Here is a 19,557-nt window from a genome sequence, read left to right on the forward strand (position 1 = left end):
CGTACAGTGGAACCCCGCCTTACGACCACCCCGTTTATAAGACCACCTCGTTATTACGGCCATATTCTTTCAAACCAAACGTAAAAACCATTGAGTCATTTTATTATTTTGAGGACCCCGTTAATGCGACCACCTCGTTATTACGACCAGGATTTTATGGCTCAACGGTGGTCGCATTATTGGGGTTCCACTGTACTATAGTCGATTAATAAAGATAAATCAATACATTTAGCTGTCAATAAACTGAAGATTAGACCGATGTCTGGCAGTATAATTGTCATTCGCGATCAAAGTTCACCTAAAAGTCTTGCGCAAAGTACAGCACAGCTTCCTTAGCTTCCTTAGTTTCCACAAAAACATGGAACTTAATCACAGTACAGAGTAACCGTACGCGTTGAATGTTAAATTCATCGTTAACAAACATGGCGCAATTTTTACAAACCTCTATTAAGCGGACACTTGGGAAGGTCTTTATTTCAAGAGACAAGTACGGGAAAGAGAAGGTAATCCCCAGTCTACTGAGCCCTTGGATATCAGTGAATTTCACTTAAGATATTTTTAGACCAATTAAACGCTTGAAATTAATCAAAAGTTGGTTTCAACAGATTTCAACGGAAGTCTGCAAACTTTGATTCGGTGTTGTCAAGAGAGAATTCAACAGTCGCCATTGCAATATTACGCATTATTGGCTTTGAGGCAGCCGCGCGTGGACTTGATGAAAAATTCATTTATACTTGAGAAATAAACTTGAGCAACGTCCACACGAATCCGCATATATAACCCGAAACCGCATTTTTTGAAGCCGCTTTCCAGAGTGATTTAAGGCCCAATACGGATAAAAAAAACTGAAATATGCGGTTTTAAAAGTGTCCGGATTAGTGGAGACGGACCTTGGTGACTTTCAAGCAAAACGAAAATAACTGTGGTTAACAATGCGCTTTCGCATCGGAATCTAATCATCGTCAAAGGCACCCATTGCAAAGACCCACCCAGCCGAACGGATATCAGTAAGCTACTTAGTCTTCCTCTACTCTGATCACAATAAGACAAAAGCCCACGATCGCTATTCACTGTATTTGTAGAAGTAACAGGACCTTTTTTCAACTTTACAACGTTTGTTGGCACCCATCTCCTTAGCACATCTCACAGAATCAAGACATCTGACTGTTACCGGGTCCCGTCTGAACTAACAAACCTCAGACCATTTGACCTTATTGGCGATGCAGACTCGTTCTCCGCTGACGAAACCCCGCCAACACGTCCAGCGCCCCCGGTCCCACTAGTGATACCGAGTGCGAACTCGAATCCTCCTACTCAGGAGGATCCCGAACAAGACAACCCTCCTGCCTGGCCAGATGCGCCTTCCGATTTGCAGACCCTCCCCGATTCAGACGGAGCCCCCTCTTGACAGTGATAGCGACTCTGATACTGATCCCCCACCCAGTAGGCCCACCAATGAGCTCTGTCGCTAAACGAACATAAGACCATGTGACTCAAACTATTATTTCTTATTACTTAGGTTGCCGTTAAGTTAACCGTTCATGAATTTTGTATTACGGGAAAAAAGGGTCTACAAGAAAGAGGTCACGCCAGTACTGGTCAGCGGTACTTCTGTGAAAGGCATGCTTCTCACGCCCGCTGTTCATTTTTTCAGTTTTTCCCTCGTGAAGGAAGAAATCTCGAGGGCGCGTGTTCCTCTCGCGCGGCATTAAGACTACCGGCGCCTGCTACGCAGGCTGGTGCGGCATTCGCCATTGTAAATTACATGGTCATGTTTACTTAGCTTGTGAATAAAGAAAACGCAAGAGAAAGACGTGCCTTTTTGCAGAACAGGTTTTCAGATTTAGGTAAGACTGATTCAAGTCAGTTCAAGTTAACATTTTTCAGTCGTGTACCAAGGACCACGTACCGTTCAAATAGGTATTAAAGCTGTCTGTGGGCTAAAGCACGGAAATGTACTGGGTTGGCTACTGTCAGCAGTATCAGAAATATGCACGAGGATATCACGGAGGTTGTTGTCGCGGCGATACATAGCAGGCGACAGGAAGTTTTGGCGGCTCTCGGCGCGAGAAAATTCTGCGTCTCCTCCACATTCTCCGCACAGCTTGGCAGTTCCCCTGTCAAAACTTCGCTGACGCTACGCAGGCTTTAAAAAATACCGTAAAATTCCCAAAATAAGCCCATCCAAATATAAGCCCCCCAGAATCCTTACGCAAAAAACCCTCCGTTAAATCGCCCCTCCGAATATAAGCCCCCGGGGAGGCTTGTACTTGGAATTTGCCCTCGAATACAAAGTACAAACAAAGCAAAAATGGCAAATTTCCTTCCCACTACAAGCTAGCCCAATCGATTTTGAAACGCAAATTTCCCTCCGTACATAAGCCCCTCCGAATGAAAGCCCCTCAAAAAGGGCCTTTGTAAAATATAGCCCTCGGGGCTTATTTTCGGAATTTTACGGTGAGCGACTAGCCGAGCGACCAGCGGTGGCCAGAGACTCTGAAGCGCGCAAGGGGTGAACAGTTACCATGACAACCTCTCAGGAAAGCTATACTGTATATTTTTCACAACATGGCGAATGTCGGAGGACTCCATTTGCAGGAGCCGAGTTCTGGACCTTTAGGTTACCCATCTAGGTCGCCTTTAACATTACTTGTAAGTTATTTTGAGAGGGATTAAAAGTCGAACTAAATTCCTGTTGAACTAATTTATTAGGAACAGGTCTAGAACAAAATGTCAAATAGTCAATTGTAAGATGTCTAGATCGATAATTATTGACCACAAAGCCAATATAAAACCAAGAATATTTGTCTAAGAGGTACTTCCTTTTCCTTTATTACAGTCAGGTAGAAGAAGTAAGAGTCCGTATTATGAAGAGCCTGTGTCAGAAAGGGAAGAATGGTGGAGAAGCACACTCAAGGTAATCTGTGATTTGTATAGTAGTAAGCTTAACTGCAAACTGAAAGCATTTTAAAATGTTTGTTTGTCGTTCTGTAACCCTAAAAAAGGAGTCAAATGTTGGAACACACTGACGACATTTTAAGCCGCGCCGTATGGGCCAACAGCTATATGTATATGGTCATGGCTTCTACTGCAGAAAGCTAAACTAGCTAAGGCTGTTCAGTGTTGACCTCAGTGTTTCCCTGTTTCAGTTCAGTTGTCAATAATCGGTTTTAAGTCTAGAAATCATCCCGAACCATCCTGACAAAATCTTTCGACACGTCCTGATCGAGCATGACACCTCTTATTATTACCGTAATCATTATTGGGATAATGTAACCTTTTTAAAATCAAAACTGTATTCCAAGAGACTTTTCACAAGATGTGAAAAAGTTGAAAAAAAGAAGCCACTCTGGAAACCAACTGCCTATTTATTATTAATACACTGCACACAATGGTGCATTACTGTCCAGTTACTTATATGCATCAAGTCATTGTCGTTCCCATTGATCCTTAGCGATTTCGGATGTGACACCACTGTCAAGCTTGTCAGGAAAATTCACCAAGGATGCTATCACAGTTGGTTCCAAAGCCTCCTTACTTGGATAGCATGAACTGGCCTGGGGACAAGGCTGACATGTAGTATGATTTAATATAATTAAAAGTATATGTGCTGCTAAACTTTTATAAAATATTATTAGGACACACCCATTCCTGGAGCATACGACTTAAAGGATTTTGTTCAAGAATTACAAGGCAACCCTGTTAGGACCACATATGGATTTAAGAATGCAGGAAGAAAGAAAAATGCTGATCCATCCAGAAAAGGTTCAGCGTTGATGCCAGGGCTGTACAAGCACAGGACATGTGTAGACCAGCTAGAAACACAGCAAAAAACATATAACTTTAAAGCATGTGACAGATATCACACTCCTACTGCTCTTGTAGGATACATTGATAAGGTTTGTACACATAACTTAATTGAATGACAATTACTGTGTTGTTTGATAGTATGCAACCTCTTAAGCTCCATGCAAACGGAGGCAACGTTGTTGGCCAACATTACTCCCAACATTGTTGAATGTCTACATGTTGTGTCCATTTGCACACCCTGTTGCATGTTGTTAGGGGTTATTGTGCAAAATAAACAAGTCAAACGTTTGAGCCAACAACTCCCAACATTTCTCTTGTTGCGTGATCGCCAAAGCTTAGCGCAACAATGTTGGATCCGTTTACACAGCTCTTCCAACATTGTTGGGGCCACGCACATGCATCATCACACATGGTCTCCAAAGTCTTATGGGTTGTGTCCTTCCCACGATACACCGCATGTCCCAACATTGTTGGGAGTTGTTGCATCCACTTGTAAACAACTGCCAACACGGATGCAACAACTCCCAACATTGTTGGCCCAACAATGTTTGGATTTGTTGCATCTGTCTGCATGTAGCTTTAGAGTAAAAAACATAACATCACTCATCTTTTTTCAGGTTCTCTTAAAGGCCATGACATTCTTATCTTCAGTATGGAATATATCTTTTTTTACACATGTGGTTTTCTGAAAATATTATATGTGCTTTTCGGGAAAAAAATCGGTTGGCACAGAAGTTCTTTTGTTGATTTTCTTTTCTTTTCATGATTAAACCCTGCAATAAACTGAAAATAAAATTCACTGACTTTTCAGGCTTTGGCAAGAACTAAGATATGTATCTCCATGACGAGCTTTGAAGCGCGAAAAATTTTTATGCAAATTAGCTGGCTGCACATTCAATGTGCAGCCACCTAATTTGCATAAGTAATTCAAAACCAAGGTATGACAGCTTTAGGCTCTTGAGGTGTCGGCTGAATACCCTAGGACTTCCGTAAATTGCCCACAAAAGAGTAACTCAAGCTACCATAAACTGAAATGAAAGTAACCGCAATATCCGATTAAAGCAAGGTTTAAATCTTTTTCTGCTCGGCTAACCCTCTTCCAAGGCACTTACTATTTTGGTAATAATAAAACGGCATAAAGATTTTACATCGCGCCTTTTTCAGTCTCGGGCAGTAAATTATAGTATGAAACGGAGGTAAACTCAACAATTCAGTTTTGTGACTGCCCTGCAACTTTGAAACTATTTAAGCCGCTTCCTAAAAGGCCGGGAAAATGTTTTTCGCAAAATTCGTAAAAGTAGCTCCTTATACTCTAATTTAACATTACCAAATTTAACAAACGCGCTAACTACTTTATGGTCCTGTATCAGTATGTAAAGGCATCAAATCCTTATAAAGCCGACAGAAACAACAATTAATATAATTTAAGACTTTTTTTGTACTGCTTTTATATCAAGCAAATGAAATAGTCCTGGCGATATGTCATTATCGCAAAATCGCCAAATTCAGTCGTTCCTAGATCACTAACACAAAATACTGCAATACATGTTCTTATACTGCTCTTTTACTCCGCTTTGTTAAGGCAACACTCGTGCCAAAATCAAGTTCGAGCGTGGCCTAAAAAATAAAATGGATTGAGAGAAAGCGGTTAATTGACCATGAATATTCAAACAGAGTAAGAGTTGAATAAGATTATCACCTCCATAAGTCAAACAAGTCAATGTTATGTATTTTTTAGGTATAAATTAGCCGGGATACTACACCATTGATTAGAGTGTTTTTACAAGTTAACTGTAGATTTCAGGTATACACTACCCAGGATACTACAGGAATGATTAGAGCACTTTTACGAGTTAACTGTAGTTTTCAGGTATACACTACCCAGGATACTACAGGAATGATTGGAGCATTTTTGCAAGTTAACTGTAGATTTCAGGTATACGCTACCCAGGATACTACAGGAATGATTAGAGCATTTTTACGAGTTAACTGTAGATTTCAGGTATACGCTACCCAGGATACTACAGGAATGATTGGAGCATTTTTACGAGTAAACTGTAGATTTCAGGTATACGCTATCCAGGATACTACAGAAATGATTAGAGCATTTTTACGAGTTAACTGTAGATTTCAGGTATACACTACCCAGGATACTACAGGAATGATTAGAGCATTTTTACGAGTTAACTGTAGATTTCAGGTATACGCTACCCAGGATACTACAGGAATGATTAGAGCATTTTTACGAGTTAACTGTAGATTTCAGGTATACACTACCCAGGATACTACAGGTTAATACTATGCAACGCAGATAACAAAAGCTCAGGAAACAAGGGGACCCTGCATGACCCAGCGAGGCTACTTGTCTGCGAAATATTTTGAGAAAAGAGCTGACTCTCTCGAGTGTTGAACTAGAATAGAATAATCCAGAATTATAATTTTAAACATCAAATGCCACTGATATAATTATTAAGTTTTCTTACCTGTCTGGAGTCTCTTCCACTGATGTCAATGATCTGGGCGCCAAACAAACGCGCGCGGTACATATTTCCCGCCACAAATAATTAAAAGTACTTTCATGAGACGATGATCAAAATCAGTCAAAATGCAAAAAGCAAAATAGGAAAGCCGGCGTCAAGTTGCTAGAGGCTAGCGATCGTTTGTTGGGCGGCGTGTGATAGAGTGAAACTGATAAAATATCGAGAAATCTAGACAGAATCGTTTTGTAATACATTATCAAAAATTATGTGAAATACATCATCAGAAAACACGTGCGATAAAAATGATTTCCGCTCGATATTTTTTCTCGGTATTTTTCATCGACAAAAAACCGAAATATTAAAAATCACGACTTACCATCAATTGTTCGGCTAAACAAAGCTAAACTTACCAAAGTCGATAACCAAGTAAGGATTTCCTACAGAAATAATTTGCCACTCTCGTTTAGCAGTGTAGTGGTCGAACTTGACGTAGGTTAAAACGAATTCGTTTTGCCGGCATCTTCCCGTTAAATTAAAGTAGATTTAACACTTGCCAGAAGTAATTAGAAATCTAGCCATTTTGCTCATAGCTTCGCAAATGCAACCAGCGTTATACAGTAAAGCGACAGAAACTTTAGCGAAATATTCACACGCGACAGTCGCGACAACCTCAGTAAATCTAACAAATGAAACAAGATAGTGAGAGAAAAAAAGGGCTTTATTGATTGTTTCCGGCAGGCGGTGACAAGTAATGTACGAGATTAGAAGACCTCCTGGTCAGAATTTTTTTTGTAGCCTAAGCCCGTCATGCATGACTTAACAGAGTTTGCCAACTTTTCCAATGTTGTCTTTCCCATGACCTTTCACCTACTATAATCAAAGAACTGAAAGTAATAAAATGTTATTCATTAGTTCCAGACATTTGACCCAAATTTGTTTTCATTGCAGGAATTTGCCAGTAGTCAAATAAGTCCAACCACATACTACTCAGGTTATAAATATGTTCCAAAGTTGCCATCAAAGTAAGTGCAATACTCCTGAAGTCCTGAAATGACTAAAAACTGAGTACCAATTTTTTATTGATCATTAAAATTAACAATTATTCCACGAGTTCGCGTTGGATATGAGTTGGCTATAATCATCACACATCCAGCAAGTGTGAGTGGAAAAACAAAAACACCCACAAAATATCGAGAATTCTTCCAGACTTTATTTGAAAAAACAACCAATTTTCAGCTTGTTTTTAATTTTGAGCAGACACATACAGTTACCATATTTGGAGAGCATGGTATAATGGCTCATATACCATGATGGCTAAGCCAATCAGAGCGGTAGAATAAATTGCATTATCCAATGTTTCAATTTTTAATAATTTCTGATAGTTCTCAATTATTACTTAATAAATGTAAAAAACAGGAGTAGGGAAACAAAAGAGTAAGAAGTACATATTTGTATAAACGTCTAACAAATTATTTTTGTGGGCCTTTCACCCATACCCAACCCCATTTAATTAGGATTATATTTCATCATGAGGACGGGGGAGCTTGGTGGATTCCTGATTATCGTTATTAAGTAGTACATACTTAGTTGACTAACATGAGCTGCAAATTTGTACTGTTTTTCTTAGGCATCCTGCATTCAAGTCTCAAGAACATAGATTCCCAACAATTTACTTTAAACCTGTAAGAGGCAGTTTATAGAAAATATTCTTCCTATAGTTAATAATCAATAATATAAGTATTAAATGAAGATGTCACTTCTATTGTGTAGGTGGAAGCTAGTACACTCACTGCATTGTATAATGTTTGCAGTGCTGTTAAGGGGGCAATGACATATATCTTTAGTATTCAACTTTGTGTATGAACCATGTTAGGGTATAGGTACTTTCTGCACTGTGTACAAAATGGCTGCTGACAATCAAAATTCTCTAATTTGGCAGCAAACTACATTTCATGATAAAATCTTTCCAAAATAATAATGGAGTCATACTTTAAAATGTCATACTAACTTTTTCAAGTTACAGTCCACATGCATCGTACCAAATCTTAATTAGTAATTTCTGAAAGAATGATCCAGTGTTACTACTATAAAGTGGCTCAAAGTGTTTTTATTTGTTTATTATTTTATTCTTTCAGAGAGAAGGACCTCCTCCAGGACAGTACAAACTTTCAAAAGATTCGATTTTACCAAAAGGACCAAATGTTACATCTCCATTCAAGTCAAAAACTCCAAGATTTGTTCAGCCTCATGTCCTGGTAATTAATGTCCTCAATAATAAATACCTTTACATGTAACAAAAATAGACTACAATTTTGCATGGGCAAAATGTTTAGAACTCAATGGAACTAAATGCTCATGGTTTCACTGCAAACATATAGTTTTGAACATTTCTACAGTCTGTAAGAGTATAATCATTAGTGACACTTGCAAAATTGTTTGTCTATTTGTTGTTTACAATAACATTGACAGTTGGTAAACATCCAATGAAGTTAATGTTGGAAATTGCCAACAGGAGAAAAAGAAATAGAAAATTGTGCCATCAGCTACCATAGTTTGAACATGACCATGCAGTCAGTGCAGTCATTTGCAACAAATATTTTATACATGTCTTATAATTTTTATAATAATATGTGATGTTTCCTCTTCTTTGTTTTAAACAGAAAACCCCTGGTCCAGGAACATATTGCAAAACATACCAGACACCAATGCCAGATACAATAAAGAAAATGGCAAGAAACTATGGGCTGTTTTTTACTTCTGGGACTTACGGAGAATATTAGGAGCACTTTATTGGCATATAAAAAGGAAGGAAAGACAAAGAAATAGGAATTTTTTATCGCAATTATTATTGAGGTTTACAATAATTTATTGTAGTTTGGAGCTGTTTGGTGAACACCTATAAAAAGGTAGAACTATGCATAAGAAAATCATAGCATGTTAAAACCATAGTTCTAACACTATTTGGAGCAGTCACACTGCTCATCAAGATGATAAAGCAGGCAATAATCTCAGGTTCATTAACCTCAAAGCAGTGCAGCTCTTGTAAGTAGTTTTCCCACTCACTCAATTCTGGTTTTGAGGGTGAGTTACATGTTCATTTCTGGAACATCAACTGGTAAAACAAGCCACACTCAAAGACCTGTATAGTCGTATTAGAAAAATAAGAAGTGAAACACTTTTCATACTTTTGAAAGTTTTAATTGATAGAGTTATGTTTTAACTGAAATAAAAGGTTTTGTACTCTTGTTGTTAGTTTATTGGGCACTGTTACACAGACTCAGTCAGTTCTCAGGTCTCTATGGTCATCTCCCCAAAATAGATCCCCTATCGTAATTCTTACAGTCACTTTTTTTCACTTGCTATACATGTAAGTTAAAACAAAAAAGGACAGAGAGAAGGTGTATTATTAGCAGGAAGCCTTGATCTGCTTCCACGGATCCATAACCACTCTTTATCATTTGTCACAAGAACGTGCATTGTGCTCATCAATAAACATAAAAGGCTTGTTCAGTCAGTGATTGGTGAAAAGTTAGCTTTTCCTAACAGTTGAGTTCAGTTAATGTAACTTACTTGTTAGCCATTTGATATAAACGTAGCCTGTTCTAGGCTCCGAGCATCCTCGGAGACCCAGGGGCAGTTAGTCGGGTCGATTAAATGTTCGTGATGAAAGTTTAGTGTAAGATCGAGACGAGCCCCTGGGCACTTACTGGGCGCGATCCATTCAACCAAAATTTCCGGAAATTTCGATCCAAAACTCAATGGATCGGTTCGGTCCAACCGGAAAAGTTTCGAAAAAACAGGTCCACCTTTTGAGGTGGTCCTCTTTTCCCGGTCGGACCGGTCTGAATTTTGGTTGAATGGATCGCGCCCACTCTTACCGAACCAGTTCCAGAAGCGTTTGAATTGCCTGCTTCTGATTGGCCAGAAAAAATTTTTTCTGGCCAATCAGAAGCAGGCAATTCAAACGCTTCTGGAACTGGTTCGGTAAGAGTAAGTGCCCAGGGGCTCGTCTCGATCTTACAGTAAACTTTCATCACAAACATTTTATCGACCCGACTAACTGCCCCTGGGTTTCCGAGGATGGGCTCCGAGATAGTCGTGAAATTTTTAAAAAAGAAATGCGAAAAACGCGCGGGGGCTGGGGAGAGACAGGGCGGCCATTTTTCTCGCCGCCACCGCCCCCTTTCCCAAGTCGCGCGCGTCTTATTTTCGCTTTGCTCGTTTTAATACGTCCGCACTATACTATCTGAGAGCCTGGCACAAGCTAATATAAACGACGATTGAATTCCTGAATTTTGTCGAGAGACCATATGATTTCATTCTTTTGTTTTGTATCCAAATTTGTGATGTCATCAGCTAAGTGATTCAGTAAATCTCTAAACACACTGCATCCTTTTCGAGAAGCACCCCGATCATGCTTCTGTAGCTTAATAATCCTTTGAACCGCATCCTTCCGAATAACTGTTGCAATTGTGTGAAGTACATATGCCCTGTTATTTCCATCTAATGGTACTCATGAGGTTACTGATGGTTTTGAGTGCCAAGATTTTTTCCTTGGGTTAAGTCTAGCATAGATCTAAGTTTAACTTAAGGCAGTCTGATTTCTCCGCTGCCTGCATGCAGGTACAACACGGTGACATATGGCGAGCACTCCCTCCGGCACTTGGGGCCCAATCTCTGTCGAAAATTATCTCCAGACTTGAGAGAAGTTACCACCTTAAAATGTTTCAAAAACAAAATACGTACATTAGATATAGTTACACTAATGGATAATGGATGCAAGTATTGTCATCTCTGCAATTCATAGACATATTTGTCATACTGTAAATATTGTTAATGTCATTAATTTGTTTTTTATACTTGCGCTTATATGTAAATACTTTAATTTATATTTATATTTATTTATTTTGTGTCCCCTAATTAGCATAGGTTTTTAACCTAAGCTAGGAGGCCTCTTTAGACACCTTAATAAAGTTTCATCATCATCAGTCTCACAACCAGAGTAATGGCAGGAATTTTATAATGCCGAAATTTTGATTATTTAATTTAGTGACAAAATTTTAATAACTGGAGCAAACACAGAAGTGATGTTATTCACAAAACGAATTTATTTATGTACTCCTTCCTTCAACAGCGGTTTGTTCAGTGCATTCGCTTCTTCTGTGAGGTGCTATTCATTTCCTTCGTAGCATCGAGTCGGCCTGCGCAACTTAAAAATGCCTTTGCTGTTGACCGACGGAAACTAAATAGAATTAATTATAAACATTGGCAGAAATGAAATGAGCAGAACAAACTTGCTTTAGTCTGCGTATTCCAAATCCACAGAAACAGAGATTTAAGGTTGCCTTCCTCCAGCCACACTTGGTCAAGCCATTTAATGAATTTTAAAAGTCCTGCTTCGGTGTGTTTCCTGGACTCTTTGCTCGTCAACAAAAATTTATTCATCTCGGTCAAGACACATTTTTCACATATCTCAGTGGAAACCGACCTTTTACTAAATGGTGTCTTTTCCAATTCTTCACAGAGAAAACCCTTGTGCTTTATAAATCAAACGCGAGTGTTACTCAGTGATTACTCAGAGAAGGGTCATTAAAATTAACACTTTTTTCAACGCTCTGGTTGCTTTTAGCTAGTCAGAATTTGCATTTGCAGAGGTATTTGTTGTTTTTTTCCGCACCTTCCCCCGTCGCCCGTGTCTCGCGCTTCCACGCCTGCCTCGTGCTTTGTTCGCCCGAAAACGTAATGACGCGACAAAATAGCTGCTTGTTCTGAGCCTTTTCTGCAGGCTACGTGCGTGACACCTTGATGATTCAACTCTCATTCGCTCTGACTTCAACTGTGTGGTTTTTCAAGTGTTCTTAAAGGTATTTTTGCTATTTCTTAACTCTATAGGACTACAAGAAAAGGTTTTCTCTAGAATCTCTAGAATGAACTCATGTCAATGAAAATGATGTCACAAGACTCTGACGCCGCGAGAGATTCAAATGAGGAAGACTGGTTTCCATATCACCTGATCATTTTTAACTCTATTTACACTTGTTTACACGGCGCGCGCAATACACCCGCCAGCAAGTAGCGAATACAACACATTTTTGACCAACTCCTCTTTCTTGGGCTGGTTTTCGGCCAGTTAGCATGGGAATGGCTAAAAATGAGTATTGCAACACTAAAGGCATATTATGAAAACAGAACAGTGAAATTGAATGGCGTAGTTACAACAACGATGGAAAATTATGGACAGAGAAAAATTCCTCTAGCTATTCTACCGGCTAATGCAACAAAGAATTTCAGGATTAACTTCATGAATGTGAAATAGTTTACACCCGGATTCAGTTTCAGCATCGACCTAAAAAGGAATGAAGTCTCAAGATTCAGAGGAATTCCTATTTGTTTTTTGTTTGTTTGTTTAAAAAGACAATAGTCACATCTATAGAACTCTGCTCAAGTGCGTAGGCACCCTGTAAAGGTGTTGGATCATAAAGGAGTCGCTTTTGCAAGCCACAATCTTTACTCAGTATAAATCATTATTGAACCTAACAATGTTGTGTGTACAAGTTACTTACAATAGCCTTTGTAAATAATTTGCGGTATTTGAAATAATAACCTGGTATTAAGTTAAAAATAGGGCCGTTTAAACGAGGAAAAATAAGACGCGTCTTACATAGGACGAGTTCCAACTATCTCGTATAAACGGCACATTTTGTTTGAAATTTAGCTAAGACGCGACTTATCTAAGAACAGCTCCTAATACCTGTTCTTCGATAAGACGCGTCTTTGCTAAGTCGCGTCTTAATGTGCTGTTTATACGGGATAGTTTGCGTCTTATTTAGGACGCGTCTTATTTTTCCTCGTATAAATGGCCTTAATATTGATTTTCAGAAGTCTTTTAGGTCCCATACATGTTTTTTCCAATAAATGTCTATCAAACTCTTTAAATGCTAAACCTTTATATTAAAATAAGTTATTATTTCCTTAGAAGCTCGCTAACGTGACTGATGGTAAGAATCGATAAGCAATTTTGGTTTAGAAATCAGGAAATACATTATAAATCATCACTCTTTTGCTTGTCCCTGAAATCGCACAAGTGAGCCCGCTCGCACCCAGGCTATGGTGCTGTGACAAGTAATCATCTAACGACTCCGAAGTACAATTAAGTTGTCACATTTATTGCGGAATGTTAACAGGAAAAGATAGATAATTCTGTTGAGAAGGTGTGAGCTTTTATCTAGCGTTATGTTTCAACAAATTTTAAAGAGTTAAGCTTAATTAAATAGCAATCTACACTCATTTTAAATCTGGTAGTTGTTATCCCATCTGTGGGTGGATTGCAGGAAAAACGGGAAATATTTAAAGCTATGACCCACTTTTAGCAAAACAATTGACCATGCACTGACTGTAAGGTTCTGAATAAAATTCCGGTTCATAATAATTGTTACAGATTCTGATCTGAATTGTAATAAGCGCATTCGATAATTTGAACCTATGAAGATTAAAATGTTTAATTTAGCGTTTATTATGATTCCAGGTCTTTGTGAATCAAGGCTCAGGATGTCAAGGTACTGTTAACTTTCTTCACGTCTCCCTTCCGGCGGTACTCATCATCACAGTATTCTTTCTTCCAGAAAAAAATTACTGCATGTCTTTCCACGGCGAATGCATTTTCATTCTGAGAAAGCACATAGGGTGCATACTAGACCAGCAGACGAGAAGGAGATTAAAACAATTTTCAGTAAGTACAATGTATAACAAAAAAGAGCTTTCATAATCATGAGTTTGTCTGCATGAAGTCTCACTTGGGAGGAACGGAGGGTGTTCGTCAGCCTCATTTTAGATGTTCATTAAGGTTGGTTATTCCAGTAATTCCTCTTGTTATTGGATAGAGCACACAGTACTTTTGTTTTGTTGTTGTTGAAGAAATAATGAGCTTGGTAGATCTGGGTTTTTATTCTGCCTCAACATGTCGAACACCTGAAGTTTAAAAGAGAGCACGTTTATAAAACATCACGGCATGCAGCCATTAAGGTTGAGAGAGTGCTTAGGCTCGATTTCCGGGGGAGGAGCAAGAACTCGTTTCCAGAACAGCGGCTGATAATCAAGCCTAAAGAGTGCCTTGCTTCACTTTCGTTATAACTGTTCAATTTTCTAGGCTACAAATGAATAAAGTGGTTTAACCCTATTCCCTACCCCCTACCCCTTTCGACGCCTGCTACGCAGGCTAAAAGTGGTTATAACAGTTTCTAAAGAAACTGTCTGTTAGAATACGTTGCATCAGTGAGGGGTGAAATACAAAATTTTGTTTCTATCAACTGAGCTCATCAAGTGAATTACAACTAGCCACGGCAAATACATTTTAAAGCCGAATCCTAACCCCTTTGCCAGAAATAAAGCCAGAATCTTTGACTTTTAAATCTCGTTATGACCCGGACAATCTGACGACTTTATCAAGTCAGCTGATGAAACCAAAGTTTTGAGTTTCTATACTTCAAGCAGCCCCCCCCCCCCCCCCCCCCCTCCTTTTAAAGCCCTTTGAGCAATTTACAAATTTTCACATGGAAAACCAGTTCTTTAGGTCAGCTGCTAGTCAAAAGTCAGGAGTACCAGCTGCGTGAGTAACAGCTTTGCCCTGGACAGGAAAAACGTTTGAAAATCTAAATGAAGATTACATTACCCCTAAAACTTCCATGAAGTCAATGGAATTAGTGTTGTCTGCATCAATTTTCCTAAAAATGTCTTTGACTTCTTTTTTGGTATACATTGTGGAACTTCCCTTCTGAGAAAGTAAGTCCAGCATCTTTTCTAGTTCATCACTATCTATTGTCTGCAAACAAAAAAATGTAAGCAAATTATAAGACACCATTATCATTAATCATTTCTAGAATAATAATGCTGTTAAGAATCTATTAATTGATTTGTAGTGGAAACACACAAACTGTAACCTGAGATCAGGCCCAATTTTAGCGGTTCTCACACATTCTCTCTAATGGCTACCACTAAATTGCCCGACGGAATGTCATTTTCAAAACGAAACGAAAATAGAGCCTGATCTCGGGTTACACAAACTGTGTCAAGCATTCCTTTTTTGGTGGGGAGGGGAAGGGGGGGGGGGGGGGCTGACAGGTGGTTGGAGAAGAAGAGTTAGAATTTTGCCCACCCATTTTTTGCACCCTCAAATCATCAAATAGGGCTAAAATTCTAAAAAACCCACATAATTTACAGCAAAATATGACAACTTTTATCATTTTATTGACCTTTAGATTATATACCAGTTGATACATATGCATGCTTATCGGAATACTTAGTGCTCAATAGAAGGACTATAATCTAGGTCTAATCTAGGTTGTCTGGTGTCAATGGGAGATCCGACTTGGCATTTTTTATTACTACTTAAGTAATTATATATACCTGTATATCTATATATATTATATCAAGTTAGCCTGTACTATTATAACTGCATTTGACTCACCCCATTTCTGTCCAGATCTGCCTCCACGAACCTTTTTTCAGCAAAAAGAATTGTGCTCAATGGAAGATCAGGATACCTTTCTGCAATTGCCTGAAAAAAGAAAGATTTCAATATATAGAGCCTTTTATCATGTTTCACTTCTGCCCTGTTGGTGTCCCAAAACAAAAAAAATGCTTGGTGGTCCAAACCAGTCTTAATGGGAGTTGAACTCTTTTCTTATGCAAACATTTCTTTTGTTGCAACAAATATGCATAGCTACTGGCCATAATGTGAGTGGAAATGCTTTATACTTTAACTTTTGTAGAACAAGTACCTATTTCAGACTTAAAAACATACTGTCATAGCGCCTTCCTGATCTACAATTACCAGTATACAAAGAAGATTTAGATTTTCCTTTTTATTTTATTTATTTAATTTTTTCCCTCTTTTATAGAATTTATGTTTTTGAAGATATTAGCCTTTGAGGCTTCTCTAGCCCTGAAATTTAAGTATAAATAAAGTTCATGTATGTATGTATGTTAATGCAAAGCTTTATGGCAAGTTCCTCACTTAACTTAAAAAAAATAATTTCCAAACATTTTGTGAAGTGCTGAGATGGGAAAAAGATACTAGAACAAATTAATGTGGAACATACCGCATATAATCTTTCTGGATCCTCAAATGGGTCATCGTGATCAACTTTATTATTCATTTCAGGTGTTAATAGTCCTGTGTCTTTCGCTCCTTTCTCCCTTTTCTTTGCTGCGGGTCTTTTTGGTTTGGTTACACTTGATTTTCGTCGCTTCTTTTGCTCCTACAAATAGAACAATCGCTGTCAAATTATGGCTATTTGGAAGTGAACTCAGACCAGTTTATTACAGAGGATATCCCATTCACTCCTGGAGATGGTGCCAGAAATTCTGCATAAGATTGTTTATTTAGATTATTAGTTATTGGTGCAAGAGCTGTATGGTGTACAAGAGACTGCATGGTTGCGTAAAGCAAGTTATTAAGATTTCATAAAAGTGGGAGACTTTTGTGTTACAGTTCACTTACTTTCAAAAAATTTTCTCATGCTTTTTTTTTGCTTACTGTAAAATCATAATCAATTATTGGATGATGTTTTTGTCACATCTGGAAAAATCAGGGTTGAAGTAAGCATTACCGGCCAGGGCCAAAGGCTAAGATATCACAAACACTAAATCTTATTATGCATCTTATGGAAGAAAATAACAGCAAACACACTGTTGCACAGAACACACTCAGTATGACATTGCTCTAGGAAATCATGCATTGCGTGTACAACCTATAAAGAGGAATGTGCTGAATTCCATAAATAACCTCATATGGCTCTAAGCCAATGAGAAGTGGGTACAATATATAATTTTGCTCATCCATCCTTAGCTGAGTTACCCATAATACCATGCAAGAAATCCCCTAGACAATGGGAACAATAATTACAAAACATTGGATACAGTCTTAGGTTGGTTCAAATTAGCCCATATGTTCAGTTATCAGAAGAAGCAAGTGAACTTACTTTGAAACAGGCAAAGTTCAATTAGGAAGAAAAGATTAAATACGAAAGGAAAATAAATTTGTCAGACACTATTGCTGACAATAAACTTTTCATTTTCAGGTCATGGTACCTGGTAGATGTTTCTTTAACCCTTAAAAATTGTTTGATACTTCCTTCTCTAGTATTATGTCCATAAATTTACCTTATTCTTTTCAGCCACCTAAAAATAGCAAAAGAAAAAAAACACAAATATAATATTAATCTTTTTGTTGTTTTTTCTTTATAGCTTAATAACAAATTTTACATGATAAAAATAAGTCCGTGAATAAAATAGTATTATTATCAAACTAAGGATGATGGTACTCCAATCAATTATGGTGATGATGATGGTAATCCAGCTAATTATTATAATAAATTACTGTAATCAATTTTCCTCCTAACTTTTTCGTGTTCTAACATGAGTCCCCCTCCCCCTCCCTCAGCATTTCCCACCACTCATTTCTAATACTGTAAAATTCCGAAAATAAGCCCCAAGGCTTATATTTTTCAAAGGCCCTTTTTGAGGGGCTTATTTTTGGTGGGGCTTATATTTGGAGCAGCTTATCTACGGAGGGAAATTTGCATTTCAAAATCGATTCGACTAGCCTTATAGTTTCAAGTAAATTTGCCATTTTTGCTTTGTTTTACTTTGTATTTGGGGGCAATTTTCCAAGTACAAGTCCCCGGGGGCTTATATTTGGAGGGGTGATTTAACAGAGGATTTTTTGCGTTACCGGATTGGGGTGCTTATATTTGGAGGGGCTTATACATGGAGGGTCTTATTTTGGGAATTTTACGGTATTGCATTACAGGTAAGGATCTAAAGGGGCTATGTCACCAGGATATCACTGTTTTAGGTCAATTCTGTAGTGAATTCATTTAACTTAATGCCTTTTAATACCTATTTTACACAGAATGGGTCTTTCTTCAGGTACCGTCATTAGAAAAGAAACAAAGGCACCAAACAACAGAGCTCTCCTGGGGGCTTTATTGTTTGATTGTATTGCTTCTTTTGTTCTACATAATCTGTGTCTCAGTACCTACAGAAGGATCGAATCCCCAAAATGTTCCTCAGTGTATAAGTGTATAGTTATGAAGATATGAAACAAATTCCATCAGGGAACTCTAACCACTGGTGATTTTTGCAGGGAAAGCCAATAAGATATGAAAAAAGTTGACCCCAATTTTTTGCAATCCATGTCCATCCTTGTCATCTAAACCAACAGATGAGGGAAACAGTCTCAATATGTAAATGTCATCTTAAATAACATCATTGCAAAGACATTTTAACTTTTTAAAAAGAAAGCAAATTGTGTGACATAGCCTCTTAAACCCAACAGGAAACCTACATCAGTTAATTATTTCATAACATGTCTCTCATTTGTAATTGTAAATTATGTTTACTGTTAATATTATAAGTTTACACAAGTACATACATGTTAGAAATAAAATAACTTTATAAACTAAAATATTTAGCCTTACATATACTAACGAAAAAATAACGTTGGTGTCAACTGGGTACATCATATTTCAGTATACTACACATCGAGGACGATAGTATATTTTACTTGATGATACTTGAGACAAATTAGAAGTCAAGGGTTTAGTCAAGTAACAAGGCTTCCATTATTCCAGCAACTGTAGATAAACTCTGCGACTAACGTATATATACTAGCCTAGCAATAAAGTCTCACTTGCTTCTCCAGATCTTCCAGTTTCTTAGTCATCTCGTGAATCTTCCCTTTGAGGATGTTGTTTTCTCTCTCCTTCTCGGCTAGTTTGTCTTGAAGTTCTTTTCTTTCCTTCACGCCCGTTATCCAGTCCTGTGTTGCTTGGTCGCGCTGTGGAGCACTATTCTCGTTATTTTCTTCAGACATGAGATGTGAACGTTGTCAAACCGATTAAAATTAATCTTGTCTAAAAGTGTGATACAGGTGAAAATCGATCTCAATGACGTGCGATAAACACTTGTCAGCAGTTCATATGTCGCTCATTTGTTTTCATATACACAGTGGTTGCTATATAACACACATTCCATCACGCTCTGCTGCTCCTTTGCAAAGGTACTCGTAGACCCCGTAATATAACTAGCAGAAGAAATAACTCCAAGGAATTATGAAATGTTCCTTCATCAAAAGCTGCATATTTCCACCTCTAGTCAATCATGTTCGATTTTGTAAAGAATCTCGTTGCCGACCGTCGACATGGCAATCGGGTTTGGAATGCGCGATACGAAAACACTCATACATAATGTACTTACTCCCAAATCC

At 38.1% G+C, this 19,557-nt stretch overlaps 2 protein-coding genes across 4 annotated transcripts; one reads left to right on the forward strand and one right to left on the reverse strand.

Moving 5' to 3' along the window:
* Window positions 1–2,562: 2,562 nt before the first annotated feature.
* Window positions 2,563–9,535, forward strand: LOC140942908 (protein STPG4-like). Its single transcript, XM_073391926.1, has 7 exons — window positions 2,563–2,652; window positions 2,840–2,917; window positions 3,639–3,899; window positions 7,239–7,312; window positions 7,918–7,972; window positions 8,426–8,545; window positions 8,951–9,535. Exons 1-7 carry the CDS (start codon window positions 2,569–2,571, stop codon window positions 9,068–9,070), a joined length of 792 nt encoding a protein of 263 aa, XP_073248027.1. The 5' UTR covers window positions 2,563–2,568; the 3' UTR covers window positions 9,071–9,535.
* A 3,244-nt stretch (window positions 9,536–12,779) lies between these two features.
* Window positions 12,780–19,465, reverse strand: LOC140944227 (uncharacterized). 3 transcript variants are annotated; one of them, XM_073393355.1, is made up of 6 exons: window positions 18,982–19,454; window positions 17,451–17,468; window positions 16,388–16,546; window positions 15,754–15,843; window positions 14,959–15,108; window positions 12,780–13,980 (listed from the first exon to the last, which is right to left on the reverse strand). In XM_073393355.1, the coding sequence occupies exons 1-6, from the start codon at window positions 19,162–19,164 to the stop codon at window positions 13,834–13,836; spliced, it is 747 nt and encodes a 248-aa protein (XP_073249456.1). In that variant the 5' UTR covers window positions 19,165–19,454; the 3' UTR covers window positions 12,780–13,833. The 3 variants fall into 3 exon arrangements, with proteins under 3 accessions (XP_073249456.1, XP_073249457.1, XP_073249458.1); XM_073393357.1 differs by lacking the exon at window positions 12,780–13,980 and adding an exon at window positions 14,110–14,258 and having other exon boundaries at window positions 18,982–19,446; XM_073393356.1 differs by lacking the exon at window positions 17,451–17,468 and having other exon boundaries at window positions 18,982–19,465.
* Window positions 19,466–19,557: the final 92 nt, after the last annotated feature.

The sequence above is a fragment of the Porites lutea genome, chromosome 7 (assembly GCF_958299795.1).
Source record: "Porites lutea chromosome 7, jaPorLute2.1, whole genome shotgun sequence".
Lineage (NCBI taxonomy): Eukaryota > Metazoa > Cnidaria > Anthozoa > Scleractinia > Poritidae > Porites > Porites lutea.

Bases quoted from the DNA above. Each gene is read 5' to 3' on its own strand.
- LOC140942908 (XM_073391926.1), top strand. From the start codon at position 2,569: ATGGCGAATGTCGGAGGACTCCATTTGCAGGAGCCGAGTTCTGGACCT. The intron at 7,313-7,917 runs GTAAGTGCAATA...TGTTTTTCTTAG, and splicing joins GTTCCAAAGTTGCCATCAAA to GCATCCTGCATTCAAGTCTC. The intron at 7,973-8,425 runs GTAAGAGGCAGT...TTATTCTTTCAG, and splicing joins CAACAATTTACTTTAAACCT to AGAGAAGGACCTCCTCCAGG.
- LOC140944227 (XM_073393355.1), bottom strand. From the start codon at position 19,164: ATGTCTGAAGAAAATAACGAGAATAGTGCTCCACAGCGCGACCAAGCA. The intron at 15,109-15,753 runs GTGAGTCAAATG...TTTTGTTTGCAG, and splicing joins CAGATCTGGACAGAAATGGG to ACAATAGATAGTGATGAACT. The intron at 13,981-14,958 runs GTAATGTAATCT...CTGCTGGTCTAG, and splicing joins ACTTCATGGAAGTTTTAGGG to TATGCACCCTATGTGCTTTC.